Here is an 18,347-nt window from a genome sequence, read left to right on the forward strand (position 1 = left end):
CCTGCCTCAACAGCAGCAAAATCTACGACCAAGTTGGTCGTTGATTTTGCAGGGGGGGATTTGGGGGATAAAGGATACCCGTTTAGCCGCTGGATAGCGGCGTTTTAGTAGGGGCACACATGCCCCTGCTGAATATAAGCACTGAAGCGAGATTTATTCTCGCTTCAGTGTCTCTTTAAATCTGAAATCATTAGTGAATACATCCCAATATTTCTATTGTAGTGCACATGAGCAGATTCAATACTGTAAATGCTGTATTTAGAACAGCAGATAGCTTAAATGATTTTATATGATTTATTGAAAAAAGAAAAACAGAGAGCCCAATATGGTGTAGTAAGTCAAGTACAATTGGAGATAATGGTTAGTGAGATAGGTATACTCACAAACATGGGTTACCACACAGGCAAACACTGTATAGGCAGGTGAGGAGATAAGACCTGTCCTCACTCAGGTTTAAGAAGTCGCTCACTGTAGATCAGAAGATAGGGGTAGGTCACCCCTCCACCAGGGATGGACGCGGTGTAGTAGTAGGGGAACAGAGGCGTCAGCAGGCTAAAAGTAGATAAAACCTTTAAAATTTGCTTGAAGGAAGTGGTGGACTTACCTCCAAAACACAGACTCGAAAGACTGATTCATTTTAAAATTAATCAGACAGTCTTTCGAGTCTGTGTTTTGGAGGTAAGTCCACCACTTCCTCCAAGCAAATTTTAAAGGTTTTATCTACTTTTATCCTGCTGGCGCCTCTGTTCTCCTACTACTTATATGATTTATTAAATCATATAAGTTGTATATTATAATATAACAACAACAACAAAAAACTAACAAATGAACAATATAGCCCACAGTAAAATAAAAGGTATGAATCGGATAGAGAACCAGGTCTAATCTCGAGACTATACTCGGTCTTGTAGATGCCAAGCCCAACAACATCCTTTGTCAAACATGAGTATACAGTATGATGGAATGGGAAACCAAATTAAATGAGCCATTGGATTTAACAGATTAGGAAGAAATTAGGATGAATGCCGGCAAGTCCTCACTCTGTACATGAACTAAGGAAAACATTTATAAAATTATGTTCCACTGGTATATGACTCTGAGTAAACTAAAGAGAATTTATCCAGGCACATCAGACTACTGCTGAAGATTGTGTGGTGAGGAATGGAATATTGAACATATTTTCATAGGTCCAGGTTTCCTAGAAAGAAATCAGTACAATTATTAATCTACAAATTGATTTTGAAACACATCAGACCACTGGATCTATCTTTTGGGAAAAACGAAAGGGTGACTGAGACCCCACACATAGAAGATGCTCAATAATTTCCTGATTGCAGCTCGATTATCTAGAGCTGCTTTCTGGAAAAAGAGATCTACTCCAAGAGTAGAAGACACTGTTCTTAGAGGTAGATGGGTGAGGACTATGGAGCACTTAACATCTTTGGTCCGTGAAAAAGAGGACTTGTTTCGGAAAGTCTGGGTAGTCTGGGATGTCAATTTTGAGCAGGGTGGAGGGGGTACTTCTGGAGTATAGAAGACTATCTTCTCTCGTACGACATACTACAGAGTGCATATGGGAAGGCTTTTTTTTCCCTTTTACTATTCTGGTTGGATATTCATGCCCATGATTTCATTGCTGGTATTTTGTTCCTGTTTGTGATGAGCAACAATGTTTCATTAAGGGAATAGTTGTTAATACTTTATCAAATGTATTGCTAAGAATCCATTTTAGCTTACAAGTGCTATGATATGATAAATGCTTATGTTACAGTTGAGACTGCTGTGTTACTCTTTTGAGCAAGCCTTCTATAGAATGTTCTGTGACATAATGGATATTACTTGTATATACTTTTTGCTTTTTTCTGAGAATAAAAAGTCATAAAAAATATAAACAAAAGGTATGGTGGTCTGACGTAAGAGAAGTGCGCTCTTTGCGTATCTCTCCAGCAGCAGCTGGAGAGATACATAGAGGGCGCACTTCTCCTGCATAGATTGGCCCCGACTGGCTGAAGTGACGGGACCTGATACCGAAGCTGCAGACAGCGGGGGATGGCGGCGTGGCAGCGATCCGTATGTATAGAGGTATGTATAAAACTTTTAGTAAGTGGCAGCTCTGTAGGTACCAAGAGGGGAGGCTTTTGTGTGAGGGAAGGGAAAAGTTATATCAGTAAAATTAAGCATTAAATATATTTTACTATATTAATAAAGTAGTACAATGTTTGCATATTAAACAATATTTTATCACTATTACTGGTGCTCATCTTACTACACGTAAAAATAGAGGTTACAGTTGGGGATAGTAGAATATCAGTTTTATAAACTACTAGCAGACCTGTACTGCGTGCGCGCGCGGACACCTGCCGCTCACCCGGCCGCCCGTTCACACACCCGCCTGGCTCCCTGGCCCCGTCCCTGTCCTCCTGTCTCTGTGAGGCTGGGTCCGTGCTGCGCACATGTGCAGTAGCAAAAAGCACGGACCCAGCTACATAGAGACAGCACACGCAGGGACACAGGGGTTTTATTATAGAGGATATTTATGGCATATCCTAACGCCCATTTTACTAAACAATAACTTCAATTTTGTTTATATCTGGCGCCCTTCTTATCCGGAGGCTTTATTATATGCACACATCTATGCTAAGGGAACTCTGGGTTACTTATTTATATCAGTCATGGACGTCAAGGTGCTAAAACAATTTGCACTCCTCCAATCAGAAGTCAGAAGAACAGCAGTAGCAAAGGCAGTGGAAGGAAAAAAGAGATACCCACTTATAGAGAAACAATGCTGCAGGAGCCATAATATAACAGACAAAAACAAAAGCACAGATTACGGCATCCTAAAGAACAAAATTGAAACAAGAATCTACAGGATAATGTCAAAATCTTAATTAGTGGGTAGCAGGACAGATGCAATATGAGACAACATTTACACAATAAAATATATCTTTTTTCTTTCAGCTCCAGTGTGCATGGAGGGACTGTAGATTTTACATTATTATGGTTGTTGCACTATGCGCATTGTCTGTGCACTCAGAAGCAGTGTACTGGAGTCTCTTCAACAAAGGTAACATGTTCCTGAAGTTTTTTTCTCCTAGACACATTAGCCACCAGTGATGAGCAAAAATACCAACATTCTTTTCGCATTAATTTTCCCGAAAATAATGTTAAATCTGATTTTCGTCAAAAATGCTATCAGAAATACATTTTGTTATTTTTCACATTTTGTTTGTAGATTTTCACAGTAAAAATATTGGTTTCGGGAAAACGCAAAAATACAAGCTATTTTCCCTGAAATTTTCTCGAACTCGAAAATAGCATTTTCGGTGCAAAAATAACTTTGGTGAAAATTTGCAAGCAACACTGTTAGCTACCAAATAGCAGCGCAGTAGCATAATTCCTGTCAATGCTGAGCAATGCTGTGAAGAAGATTCTAAGAATGAGGGGGATAGGATTAGAGAGAAAGCAAATGGGGTGGAGGGGGGAACCTGCTGATTTTGCTTATTTCCTCCTTTGCGGCTCTGCATACCACAGTGGAGTTCCCCTCTGTGTATCTTCCTCAGTGCTACCATCACAGATATATATCACAGTTCTGCTGATTTGCACAAGGACTTCCACTTCTGCAACACACTTAAAGTATGTGAGCTCACTGAAGAAAGAGGAAATAAGTTACCAAATACACTGCTCAAGTCTTGGGGGAGAGAAGCCTCCCCAGCGTCCTCGTTCACATCAGGGCCGGTTCTGTGCGCTTTTCACAGCGCATTGCCCTGTGCGTTCTGCAAGGTATTGATTTTCCCATGTAATTAAATGTGCCTGGTTCACATCTATGCGCTGCACTGAGCTGTGTTACAAAAACTTTGGCCTAGTGTACACCAGAGCGGTTCGGCTGCGGTTTGCGATCCGCTTGCGGCTGCGGATATGCTAGGGTAATGTATTTCAATGGGCTGGTGCACACCAGAGCGGGAGGCGTTTTGCAGAAACGCATACTCCCAGGCTGCTGCAGATTTTGGATTGCGGAGGCGTTTCTGCCTCCAATGTAAAGTATAGGGAAATGCAAACCGCTCTGAAAAACGGCAGTTCAGAGCGGTTTTGCAGGCGTTTTTGTTACAAAAGCTGTTCAGTAACAGCTTTACTGTAACAATATCTGAAATCTACTACACCAAAAACGCTTCCCAAAACCGCAAAATGCTAGGTGAAACGCTACAGAAAAATAAGAAAAAGCGTTTCAAAATCTGCTAGCATTTTGCGCATTTGCTAACGGTTTTTGGTGTGCACCAGGCCATAGTGTTCCATGCATTTATGTGCGGTGAGCTGTAAAGCACACATCAATGCAAGTGAATGGGTGCGCTTTTTTAGTGCATTCAAGCGCATAGAAGCACATGCATTTTTTTTTTTTACTCCTAATTGAAAAAAAAAATACATTCTCATATGAAAACAAAGCTTTATTGACAACTGCTACTGCTACAATAAGCAGCACATGCTTAACAAAAAGCGCACCGAAACGCACTGGAACGCGCACTAGAGTGCGCACAAACGCATGTGTTTTTTATCGTGCACTTATACACGTTTCTCAACGCACCCAATGTGAACGAGGCCTAAAATGTGTCTGTTAGGAGAGGAAAGTGCATTTGTCCAGAAACTGGGTCCAAATTACCGTAAATATATTATCTCATACTGGAGTGATCATAAATGTATTTACTATGCTTTTAAGATTATGGCCTCGATTCATAAACAGCAGTGCGATAAAAAAAATCTTGTCGGGAAAATACCGCACTCAGTATTTTCCCGGTCTGTGTGCTAATTTATAAAGATTTCCCCAGCTGCCTTTGGAGGTCGGTAAATTACCGCAGCCCATTGAGCGGTAGAGTAGAGCAGTGTCTAGATTCTCTCTTTGCCCTGCAGAAATGAATCACACAGACGGCTCTCTCTGGCTCTCCCACTGATGACTCAGACAGATGAGTCACACAGTCTTTCCCTGCCTGCAGAAATGACTCACACAGATGGCTCTTTCCACTGATGACTCAGACAGATGAGTCACACAGTCTTTCCCTGCCTGCTCAAATGATTCACACAGAGGTCTCTCTGGCTCTCTCCACTGATGACTCAAACAGACTTCGGATCTCTGCACTTTTGCATTCATCAATAGCCGTCAGAGCTGTCGGTAACTTGTTATCGCCTCACTAGAGGTGTCGGTAATTACCGCCAGGCTTACCGCTTGTTGAAGGCTTTATGAATTGACATTTGCTGACAATTTACTCTTATGTGTTGTCGGTAACTGCAGCCAAGTCGGTAATTTATCTCCCTGGTCGGTAATGTCAGCTTTTCATGCGGTAGCAGCCTTTATGAATTGACATTTTGCTAAGTGGTCGGTAAAGTCTGCTGTTTTCAGCATTACCGCATGAGGTAATGCTTTATGAATCGAGGCCTATATTGGAACATGCATCTAAAATTGTCCATGCTGAGCCTCTGAGGAAGTGGCTGGTAGGCATCAGGCAATGAATAATGATGCACTAATATCTAAGATCTAAAACAAAACCCAGGTTCTTTTACCTCATGAAACAAATGGAAAAAGCACAAAGTACACCTACATTAAAGATAACATAGCAAATCCAACCTAATTTAAAGAGTCTTAGGAACCCCTGAGCCAAAACAACTAAACATACTTCTGGCAAATCCCAGCTCTTATATCAGAGATCATGCTTATACTGGCAATACACAAAATGCAGCAATTAGGGAATCAATAACAACATTCTTTAAGCACATGGGCCCATATGCAGTTAACGTTTTCTCCTGAGTTACTGTATCTCCTAGGAGATAATTTTCATATTCTCTTTTAAATAACTTTGAAGCATTTTACAATTGAAAAAGTACCCAAAAGTTGGTGAAAAAGTACAATAAAATTATTTTATTTTATGGCAAGGTGTGAAAATATCACCTAGGGGAGAACTGTGAATTGCAAGTGGTTCAAGGCATTTAGAACCCAAGTCACATCTGACTATATGTGCCAGGTTGGGACATTGGGATAAAGTGGTTAACCTTCCATTCTGGTAGCTTGTAATAGGTCATCCAACCAGGGGTGTAACTACAAATCATGCAGCCCCCCAGCAAAACTTAGATGGGGCCTTCCAAAGTTCATACCCTTTTCCTTGCCTACCTCTGGTGACCCTCAGAACCTTGGAGCCCATCATGCAAGGGTCATAGAACATCGTAGTCATAATTGTGACTCCCATAACAGGTGTAGCCATGAAAACACCTGATCTGAAGGATGGACCCCTTTATTGGAGGGAGTGAAATAGTAGCTGGGGCCCACTTACAGCTCTGCCCCCATGCAGAGGCTGCTCCCCTGTAGTTACAGCCTTTATCTAACATGTCAAGCACCTGCTCAGTCACTACCACTCTTAGCGATAGCTGCAGCACTGGTAGTATGGCAGGTGTGGTACCCAGTACTCTGCTGTACCTGCTATATCCTAGATGTGACTCTGGCCCCACTATCTAATACTCACAGCTGCTTTGTAATACTCCAAGTAGCTAAGGTACAAGTTGCTGCAGTAATAGCCCACACCCAGAAACAAATGTGTCCAGCCCAACTGCTGTCTACTGGACCTTGTGACAATTCTTTAGCAGGTGTCTGAGCCCCAGAAGCAGCAAATAGTCTGGTCTTTTTTAAACTCTTGTTTGGGCTGAACAGAAAGGGTGCCTTGTCAGTGCTCGTGTGTCCAGAGCAATAATGCAGGGAATCTAAAATGCTGCTTTAGATGCTTATGGAGCAACAGTTTACAGTCTTAAAGTATACAAAATAAACTACACTGATATTTAAGTACACTAAAAGAAGGGAGTACTGAAAGCAATGCGGATTTAATCCTGGAATGGATTGATTTAGGACAGCTGCATTAAACATTATATAAACACATGCATACCACTGTCTCAGAAAAACATGTCATTAATTCAGACAATAAAAGGCCCACAGGGAGACTGCTGGTGTTTTAAAGCAAAAACCCAATGCAGCAGAATACATTTCAAGGAAGGCAACTCTTTTGCAACAGGGGCTTCATTTCAGGAACGATGCCAATCATCTTACCAAACAATCGATAATATATAGAATGTTAAATTTTCTAAAGTACTGTATGTGGTTTTTCTGCAGAAGACTGAATTCAGGAAGAAAACGGTATGTGTGCATATCTAGCTGTCAGTATTTCATTTTGCTGTAAGGTTTGGAGAAAAAAGATGTAGCCATTTGCAATGATGAAAAAAATCGATCAGACGCTTAGGTTGTACCGGATGGAAAATCTAGGACGATCTTGGTTGGGAGCAGCAGTAGATCAACAAGCTATAGCGTTGCACTGAATCAAACTACCACTATGCGACGCTGTGGTTCGATTGATTTTCAATAGATTCCCTACTGAAATCTATATGTGCAGTGTGTAGTAGAAATCTATACCTTTTACAGAGAAATCGAATGTTTTGCCCCCCTCCCCCAATTTAAAAAAAAAAGTTTTTGCGAAAATGGTGTCATGTTGTAACGGTTGGGTGTCGCAACTCAGATGTCTGATTATTTGGTGATCTGCAGAATCACTAATAATGCAGACGCTATACCTGATTATGTGTGATCTGCAGAATAACCAATATTACCAGTATAGCAGCACAAGGAGCTGAGTATGTAGTGCTTGGTGCAACCGTAACTTAATAGTTTGATGAGACCTCACCAGAGGGGCTGGCGAGGTACTATCGGTACACTGTCCGTGTAATAGAATACAGTAACTTTAATAGTTTGACGAGACCTCACCAGAGGGGCTGGTGAGGTACTATCGGTACACTGACCGTGTAATGGAGTACCAACCCCAGCAAGCTAAATATACTAAGACAGAGGAGATAGAATCTCCCGAAGAGCGGGTGATTCAGACAGTACTGCAGCCTAGAGATCACCTGAGGGGCAGGTAATTGTGACTGTGCTGCAGCCTGAGGAGCAGGAGATACAGACAGTACTGTGACTAGTGATCACCTGAGAAGCAGGCGATTCAGAGCGTACTGCAGCCTAGGAGCAGGAGGTACCAACAGTACAGTAACTAATGACCACCTGAGGAGCAGGCGATTAAGGCTGTACTGCAGCCTAACAGAACAACTTCACCAGATGAGCTGGTGAAGCTAACACATCACCAGTGGCGCGGGCCCACTGGTGAGTAGAATGGTCGGGCAGGCAAGGGTTGGCAAAAGAGAGGACAGTATCAGAGCAGAATCGTAATGCAGAAGAGTAGACGGTAATCGGGCAGAGGTTCAGCAACGTAGGCAGATAGGCAAAGGTACAGAATCGATAAGCTTAGAGCAGAGTCAGAGTATAGCCAGAGTCAAACACAGAATATCAATCACAATACAGATAATATCCTAGTCTAGGTGTGAAGTCCTTGGTTTCAACACCTGGGATCTAGTCTAAGGTCTGAGCGCTAACAAAGGTTGTATTCACGACAGCAGACAGTGTCTGAATGAAGCTCGGAGGCTTAAGAAGCAGAGGTGACCTCACTGGCATGCCCCCAGCAGTCAGCCAATCCTGGGCGCCGTGAGGCTCCTGTGACGTCAGCCGACCAGCAGGTCAGCTGATGAACCTCCTCCCAGCATAAAGGCCCCGTCTGTGCGCGCGCCCGTGCGAGACGGTGACCCCCTGAACAACTAAACGTTCCGTCCTCGGCGTCCTAGACGCCGGGAGGACGGGCAGCGGCACGGAGGCAGCTGCGGCAGCAGCTGCCTCACTCATTACAGTACCCCCCCCCCCCCCCCCTCTAGGCGAGGACCCCGAACATGCACCACCCGGCCTATCTGGATGTAACCTATGAAACTCCTCCCCGAGTTCCTCCGCATGCATGCAAGAGAGTGGTACCCACGATCTCTCTTCTGCACCATACCCTCACCAGTGGACCAGATACTGCAAAGAATTACGTACTCGCCGGGAATCCAAGATTTGTTCTATTTCGTATTCTCAATCCTTCCCTAGTGCTGGCACTTCCTGGTTGTGTCATTACAGACGCGACCAGCACTAGAGGGAAGGAGTGAGAGAGACCAGAGAGATAGAGATATTGAAATTACAAGGCAGGCTGGGTTTGGTACTTCCTTAGCCCGATGAGATGACAATGCAATTTTACTATACTGATCAGGTCCTTGGAAGGTATTCAAACTCCTCTTCTTATCCCATCATCACCCACAAGAGGTAGTCAAGGAGGAGCTGAGAGGAGGCATCTAATCTTTCCCTATCAGCAGAGAGCTGATTAACTGATCTTGCCCCCTTGCCAGCTAATAGATGAACTCTTTATGGCTATTACTGCAGCTAAAGCTTAGCAGAATGTTATCTTCCTGTCCCTGATTTGTGTAAAAATTTATTTCACCCATCCTAAATCTTACCCTGTGTTTTTGGCTGGATGGTGAAATGGTTAAGGGCTCCCGCTCTGACACAGGAGACCAGGGTTTCGAATCTCTGCTCTGCCTGTTCAGTAAGCCAGCACCTATTCAGTAGGAGACCTTAGGCAAGTCTCCCTAACACTGCTACTGCCTATAGAGCGCGTCCTAGTGGCTGCAGCTCTGGCGCTTTGAGTCCGCCAGGAGAAAACCGCGATATAAATGTTATTTGTCTTGTCTTGTTTTTGCAGAAGGAATACATACAAGAGCAATGAAATGGTTTCTTAGCCACCCTGGTGTTCTATTAAGAGCGCCAGGGTGCATGCGCAGCAGTATTTAAAAAAAAATAATTCCCTATCATGTAGCTAGCCTAGCGCTAGCTACATGATGCCCCCCTCCCTGCGCTATCCCTCCCACCCCTTCGATCGCCGCCGGCGCACTCGCCCATAAGGAAATCCCATTCTGAACGGGATTCCCTTTAGGGCTTCCCCCGTCGCCATGGCGACGATTGTGATGACATCTTCGACGTCATTGACGTCATCCGGCGTTCCGATCCACCCCGCAGCGCTGCCTGGCACTGATTGGCCAGGCTGCGCAGGGGTCTTGGCGGGGGGGGGGCACAGTTACGCTGCGGATAGTGGCGCATCGGCGGCGATCAGCGGGGCCTGAGCGGCGCCTTCCGGCGGTAATGGACGAGCTCAGCTCGTCCATACCGCTAAGAAGGTTGATGCAGCAAGAAAGAGAAATGAGAGGTGCACATGGCATTTATAAACGCATTTATTAAGGCATTGGAAGGGTTACATTCTTTTTACACACAGAGTAGGCAGGAACCATATATGATGACACTCGGCTGATCTGTAGATATTCACACATTAGCTGCGCTCATAAAAGTTCCAACAGACTATTTCTTAAATACAGCTGTAGTCCCAGGTTGCTCTCCACTCATACACAGGGAGGTTTTGCTGCCCGCTTCAATGAGGAACCACCACCACACCCCACGCAGTGGCCACTCACCGCTATGTATTGACCCTCAACCAAGTTTGTCTCCAGCGCTTATGGGGTCATCTGGCCACCCCCTGCCATTCAGTGGAAATCCTCCTCCTAAGATCCAAGCTGTGGTCTGCTGGTCCTTAACACCTCAATAAAAGACATACCAGAGCTCCCATAGCGTAAAATTGTAAAACACTTTTAATTATAAAATGATAGCACACTTACAAGCCAAGCTGTGGTACTTTGCATAGAGTTTTTGTGGGCTCCACCCCAAACGTTGGCCGCCGGGTCGGCTTACTGCGCTGTCTGTGCCTCCCACCGCTTGCCACGTCTGTTCCCACACTTGCTTGTTTGTAGGCCGCGTGCGCTTGACCGGTTTCGTCGCTATATGCGACTCCTCAGAAGCATGCGCGGCCCCTTTCTAAAAATTATTATATACCCTATGCAGACATGCTACCCTCCCACCCTAACCCGGAAGTTGTATGTCCCATTATCCAATGCTTGCGCCGCCCGAGGATGGACGTTACCTAGCCATCTCCATGGCTGCCACTCACAGATTCAGGACAACTTCCGCCCAACCCTGACGTCAGGGCGGCTCACGTACGTCCAGCCTAAGTCCGCCTTCCTACCCAATCGCGTACATCGCTTATGGTTTCCATGGAAACCCCACAGCGTTTCCAGGTGGGCTCCGCCCACTTCACCCGGCGTACTGACGGCTCGCTCCGATCCAACTCTGCTCCGCCTCCTGGTACCACCACGCTCAGCGTGTCTGGTTTCCATGGAGACTAGTGCATATTGTACATAAAGCTTTTAAGATAGAATAATGAACAACCTTCTGGGTATATTACCGTTCACTATTTCTCCAGGCTACTTAGGGCACTAGTTCCATTTATTAAATTCACTACTCGCTACCTCCCCGGATGCCAACCTGGGTGTTGCTCTTACATAACCATCCATAATTACCATTGTGCACATTATTAGAGCCTTCATAAACCAATCCTTAAAGAGAACCCGAGGTGTGTTTAAAGAATGTTATCTGCATACAGAGGCTGGATCTGCCTATACAGCCCAGCCTCTGTTGCTATCCCAAACCCCACTAAGGTCTGCACTCTGCAATCCCTCATAAATCACAGCCATGCTGTGAGGCTGTGTTTACATCTGTAGTGTCAGTCTCAGCTGCTCCCCCGCCTCCTGCATAGCTCTGGTCCCTGCCCCGTCCCTTCCCTCCAATCAGCAGGGAAGGGATGCAGGCGGGGACTGGAGTTCTGCAGGAGGCGGGGAGAGCAGCAGACTGACACTATAGAGATAAACACAGCCAGCTCTGACAAGCTGTTTGTCAGCAGCGTGGCTGTGATTTATGAGGGATTGCAGAGTGCAGGGGGACCTTAGTGGGGTTTGGGAGAGCAACAGAGGATGGGCTGTATAGGCAGATCCAGCCTCTGTATGCAGATAATATTCTTCAAACCCACCTCGGGTTCTCTTTAACATCTTTAATCTTCCTTCTAACAGAATCGAGTGGCAACCAGGTCCAAATACTGTATATATAAATGTACGAAGCCAACATGGCTAAAAGTGATTACCCCATAAACACCCCACATGTGCATAGGGTATATAATAATTTTTAGAAAGGGGCCGCGCATGCTTCTGAGGAGTCGCATATAGCGACGAAACCGGCCAAGCGCACGCGGCCTACAAACAAGCAAGTGTGGGAACAGACGTGGCAAGCGGTGGGAGGCACAGACAGCGCAGTAAGCCGACCCGGCGGCCAACGTTTGGGGTGGAGCCCACAAAAACTGTATGCAAAGTACCACAGCTTGGCTTGTAAGTGTGCTATCATTTTATAATTAAAAGTGTTTTACAATTTTACGCTATGGGAGCTCTGGTATGTCTTTTATTGAGGTGTTAAGGACCAACAGACCACAGCTTGGATCTTAGGAGGAGGATTTCCACTGAATAGCAGGGGGTGGCCAGATGACCCCATAAGCGCTGGAGACCCACTTGGTTGAGGGTTAATACATAGCGGTAAGTGGCCACTGCGTGGGGTGTGGTGGTGGTTCCTCACTGAAGCGGGCAGCAAAACCTCCCTGTGTATGAGTGGAGAGCAACCTGAGACTACAGCTGTATTTAAGAAATAGTCTGTTGGAACTTTTATGAGCGCAGCTAATGTGTGAATAATTGAACTGTGGAAATTGTAGCAGCGCACCACCGATTGTATACATCACCCTATAGTATTATATGAGCGCAGTGTTTTGTGATTTTACGTTGATCTGTAGATATGAACAATGAGATGTTTTTGGAGTCATTGCAAATTGTATGCAGCTTGAGTCTTGTCTAATCAAATTCAGATTCGCCAAATTCGCATATTTTTGCAGAGATTCGGATTCAAAATTTGTGAACCCTAAATGTGATATTCGGCCCATCACAACCCATTGACTATATGCAGTTAGGATTACATGAGTATGTAACTTGCCCAATTAACTCATATCCATAGGGTAGGGGCATGTGGCATTGCTCAAGAGTGCTTACATCTTATTGCCCCATGAAAGTTTTGCTATGGGACTCCCTAATATCTAGCTACACCACTGGCTACGCACCATTTTAATATGTAGGGCTTTCTGCATTGCCCAACTGGAAGTGTTTCATTTCAAAAGAGGATGGCAGAATAAAAAGCTGTTTAGTAAGCCACTATCCTGCACTGTCCAATCATCGGGCTGGGGGTGTGGTTTTGGCAATGCTGTGATGCCCAATTGCAGAGGGTAGAAAGGTGTGGACAAATACATTTCACATATACTGTATGTCAGCTGTGTATTTTTCTCTCTGAATACTTTTAGTATTAATTATATTCCTAAAACAAACATATATGGCCTCTTGGCCCATATAAATCCTGTTAAACCCATATAAATGCTGTTCATGGAATTAAAGAAAAACATGCCAAAGAGGTAACAGTGGTAACATCATTGAGCATCTAATCATGATTTTGTTTGCTCTGTTCAGAGATGTATATTTGTTTTAGTGACTTTTGACCAAACGTGGAAACATGCAGCGCCACACATATCAATAAAGCTTTTGGGTACTTGAGAATCTGGTGTGTTTTGCGTTTGTTCGCGTTCCATTTTCACGCATTATATGTGGTAAAAAAAATTAGACACCTTTCTGCTTTTTCTGCATATCGAGCATATTTGTAATTCTACTGTATTTTGCCACAAAACCGAAAACTGTAAATGAAAAAGTGCACAAGGAAAATGCAATCACAGAGCACTGGAAGAATGATAAAATTCCCCCTGATATCGCAGGGAAAAGTGTGCTCCCTGCTTTAGGCTAGGTTCACAGCAGGACGTAGCGTTGTGAAGTTGCAACGCAACATTACAATGCAACAAAAAGGTGGTAAAGCAGATTAACTTTGCATTACCGTTGCATAAAGTAGGTACAGTAAAGCATACAGGCAATGAAAATTATGCTTTCCTGTGCCTGGTAAGGTTGGTAAGGAGTGCGTTTAGAGGTAACGCACTGCAGTAGTGTGTTACCATGACGCTACACATTACAATGCAACGAGAACGTCGCACTATGAACGTCGCATAGACTTTTTTTATTGCATTGCTGTAAGCTGCGTTATAAGACTTTATAACACAGCCCTGCAACATCCCGCTGTGAACCTAGCTATAGGGTGCTTACATACTATGGTCCATGTTCAATTAACAGTTTCTCCTAGGAGAAAATATTTTTTCAGCACTTGACAATTTAACCAGCCGGGCGGTATGGACGAGCTCAGCTCGTCCATCACCGCCGGAGGCTGCCGCTCAGGCCCTGCTGGGCCGATTTTCATCAAATAAAAAGCAGCACACGCAGCCGGCACTTTGCCAGCCGCGTGTGCTGCATGATCGCCGCCGCAGCGCGGCGATCCGCCACGTGCAGCGGCGAAAGAGGGTCCCCCCAGCCGCCTGAGCCCAGCGTAGCCAGAACAAAAAGTTCCGGCCAGCGCTAAGGGCTGGATCGGAGGCGGCTGACGTCCATGACGTCACTCCGCTCGTCGCCATGGCGACGAGGTAAGCGAAACACGGAAGGCCGCTCATTGCGGCCTTCCGTGTTACTTCTGGCCGCCGGAGGCGATCAGAAGAACGTATCCGGAGCGCCCTCTAGTGGGCTTTCATGCATTTATTAAAAAAAAAACTCCCACAGCCGCCCTGGCGATCTTAATAGAACGCCAGGGTAGTTAAAAAGAGAAAAAAGGTAGTTGAAAAAATACTTTCAAAATTATTCTCAGTATTTTCTTGCTTGTTGGTGGTTTAAAGGGCATTTTATTGTCAGGTTTTGAAAATATCAGGAGAAAACTCATGAGAAAAAGTTCATTGCAAGTGGGCCTCTGTGTGGTACATTTCGCAAGAACGCAATGCGTTACTAAATGTTAACATCTCTGCATTGCAGCGAATCAGTGCGTTCCTAAATAATAACATGGACAAAATTATGTGCATGCTGTAACAATCTTCCATGCTATGAAATAACGCATCCTTTATTGCTTGCAACAATGAGAAATGATCATCTGGAGTGGTGAAAAGCTTACATCTCCACGTACCTCATGGGTTTACCTTGATCATTGTCATTTTGCTGTATATTTGTACAAGTTTTAATCAGAAGATAACAACAAAACTACAGCTAAGAGAGTTATCACATGTGCATGACTCTATATATAACTAAATGGCTAATAACAAGAATGACCTTATCACTAAAGAGCAGCTCCTGCACTATACAAGTATTTACTAGCTCAACAAACTGAACCATGGTGCAAGATAAAGATACTACAGCCTCTGATCGTGAACACATTTTTGCTGATTGGTTGGCTTGACATCCAGTGGAAGTATAGCACTTACCAGCCTGCCATTAGGAACTTGCAGGTGCTTCATTTTTCCAGGCATTTCTCAGTCATTGTCTGTAAAGTTTCTCATATGTAAAGGGTGATGGCACTACAAGAAAATAGCACCACCCAGCCCTATCAGTCCGGAGCATCCTCAAAAGACTACTACCGCTTTCCATCAAAGCCACAGGAAGTGTTGCTATGGAAACATAACCACAGCAGGAAGTCTTATCTTCAGATGAAGAAATACTATTCCTTTTTCATGAATATTGTCATTGTGACGTATAGCAAGTTTGCATTAAGTCAGCTATATGAGCAGCAGGTGGTCCTAGTTCTATTGTGTCTTTCATTTCCTTTCTACTCTTAAAGGAAGTTTACCTTGCAGATTACATTACAAGATTATCCCCGATTCTGTACATACAAGTTATTGTTAAACTGACTTATTTCTTAGGGAAGTTCTGAAAATGTTATTCATTTGTTTAAGATACAAAAGTTATAAGACTCTGTAAGAAAGAAAAACCCTCTGGGGGATACTTACCTCGGGAGTGGATAGCCTCAGGGTCCCAATGAGGCTTCCCTGTCCTCTGTAGCCTGGGGGAATCTAACGCTGGCTCCCCGAAAGTTCCTTGACAAATCCTGACAGGGACTGTGGCTGCGCTGCCAATATTTACCTACCACGATCCTGCGCAGGCACAGTAGCGGCTTTTTCTTCGGGCTAAAGTGGAAATAGCTGAGCCCGATCGATCCGCTCTACTGCACAGGCACAAGTGACCCGCGCCTGCGCTGTAGAGCAGATATGATCGGGCTCAGCTATTTTCACCTTAGCCCCAACAAACAGCCGCTAGTGCGCCTGCGCAGGATCACGGTAGGTAAATATTTACCTCGCCGCTGTTCGGGGGGTCACAGCACTGGATTGCCGGGACACTTTGGAGGACGGGGAAGCCTTGTTAGGATTCAGAGGCTTCCCCCTCCTGAGGTAAGTATCCCCCAGAGGTTTTTTTTTATCTTACAGATCTTCTTTAATTATTTAATGAAGTAAAAACAAGCAGCCACCAAATCTGAGAAGAAATGCTAAACAGTTTCTCAACAAACCTGTATGGCAGTTGCTAATGGTGGCCACTAATGATCCAATCTTTTTCATCCAATCTTACCAAATCTATTTAGTATAAGGGTAAATTGAGTGAATATACTGAATTGACACTTCAGGCAGTTACCTTATATTACATAGAAATGGTAAGATTGGATGAAAAAGATTGGATCATTAGTGGCCACCTAGTCTAACTGCCAAAATAGTGTGCAAGTGAGTAGGGAGGCTGGCTGGTATTTTTCAATTTTGGCTGTTAAAAATTTCCATTCAGGAAATGCTTTTGCAAACAAAGAAAGCTCTGAGAATCCCCTATGTCCCCTGTCGGTTCTGTTACGGTAGATTTTACCTGCTTAACTTTTTTTTTTACAATAGTGCTCCTTTCAGAAATGGGAAAAAGAGGAAAAAAACTAATCTAAAAGCTGTTACTCATTTATGGGGGATCAGAGGAAGAATGCCAGTCCCTAAAAAACTATACAGTTGGGAGTTATTTAAAGTGAACTGAAAGTGACAAGAAGAAAAAAAATTAGATACTACGTAGGTGGAGGAAACAACAACAACAACAAAACATTTGTAAAGCGCTTTTCTCCCGTAGGACCCAAAGCACATAAGCTTGTTTCAAATCCAGACACTGATTTACATGACAGGAGCCTATAGGCACATGTCCTGCCAGCCTAAACTTCGCCCTCCATGAACCTACAAACACCGGCCGAACCGCTCCTCAAGAGCACTGGCTGGCTCAGCAATCACTTCTCCCTTACTACCCTTGCCCGTCATATGTAGCTACAGTTAGCCAGTGCTATCCTTAGTATTAGGCAGCTAGAGGTGCACCCAAGTATCAGGTAGCTAGAGGTGCCCCTGACTAAAGAAAGATTTGGTCAGTGGAATGCCGAGACCCAGGTAAGTAACCTCTCATTTATACTCTGATCGGGTCTCTGCATAGGTAAGACAGGAGGGAGGCACTAGGGGAGGGGAGTGAGCCACCTTCCCATCATCAGCTCAGCACAAAGAGGAGTATGGACGCAAACTTTTAGAGGGTTCTGGCTGGGCAGCGGTGTTGGTCTTAACCACTTCGGGACCACAGTCTTTTCGCCCCTTAAGGACCAGAGCCTTTTTCTCCATTCAGACCACTGCAGCTTTCACGGTTTATTGCTCGGTCATAAAACCTACCACCTAAATGAATTTTACCTCCTTTTCTTGTCACTAATACAGCTTTCTTTTGATGCTATTTGATTGCTGCTGCGAGTTTTACTTTTTATTATATTCATCAAAAAAGACATGAATTTTGTCAAAAAAATGACTTTTTTAACTTTCTGTGCTGACATTTTTCAAATAAAGTAAAATTTCCTATACATTTGAGCGCGAAAGTTATTCTGCTACATGTCTTTGATAAAAAAAAAAACATTCAGTGTATATTTATTGGATTGGGTAAAAGTTATAGCGTTTACAAACTATGGTGCCAAAAGTGAATTTTCCCATTTTCAAGCATCTCTGACTTTTCTGCGCACCTGTCATGTTTCATGAGGGGCTAAAATTCCAGGATAGTACAAATACCCCCCAAATGACCCCATTTTGGAAAGAAGACATCCCAAAGTATTCAGTGAGAGGCATGGTGAGTTCATAGAAGATTTTATTTTTTGTCACAAGTTAGCGGAAAATGACAGTTTGTGACAAAAAAAAAAAAAAAAAAAAGTTTCCATTTCTTCTAACTTGCGACAAAAAAAAATGAAATCTGCCACGGACTCACTATGCTCCTCTCTGAATACCTTGAAGTGTCTACTTTCCAGAATGGGGTCATTTGTGGGGTGTGTTTACTGTCCTGGCATTTGGGGGGTGCCTAATTGTAAGCACCCCTGTAAAGCCTAAAGATGCTCATTGGACTTTGGGCCCCTTAGCGCAGTTAGGCCGCAAAAAAGTGCCACACATGTGGTATTGCCGTACTCAGGAAAAGTAGTATAATGTGTTTTGGGGTGTATTTTTACACATACACATGCTGGGTGGGAGAAATATCTCCGTAAATGACAATTTTTTTATTTTTTTTACACA

General features: G+C 44.1%; 1 protein-coding gene across 2 annotated transcripts in view; it reads right to left on the minus strand.

Moving 5' to 3' along the window:
* RGS14 (regulator of G protein signaling 14) overlaps positions 1–18,347 on the minus strand; it is a 152,271-nt gene that overhangs the window by 106,933 nt on the left and 26,991 nt on the right. The window contains exon 1 of one of the 2 annotated variants that reach the window (XM_068277102.1): positions 15,234–15,395. The exons of the other annotated variant lie outside the window; for it this stretch is intronic. Coding sequence (XP_068133203.1) covers positions 15,234–15,278 — 45 coding nt within the window. The 5' untranslated portion in view covers positions 15,279–15,395. Of the gene's footprint in view, positions 1–15,233; positions 15,396–18,347 lie in introns of those variants that run through there. 2 annotated transcript variants of the gene reach the window in all.

The sequence above is a fragment of the Hyperolius riggenbachi genome, chromosome 3, assembly GCF_040937935.1.
Source record: "Hyperolius riggenbachi isolate aHypRig1 chromosome 3, aHypRig1.pri, whole genome shotgun sequence".
Lineage (NCBI taxonomy): Eukaryota > Metazoa > Chordata > Amphibia > Anura > Hyperoliidae > Hyperolius > Hyperolius riggenbachi.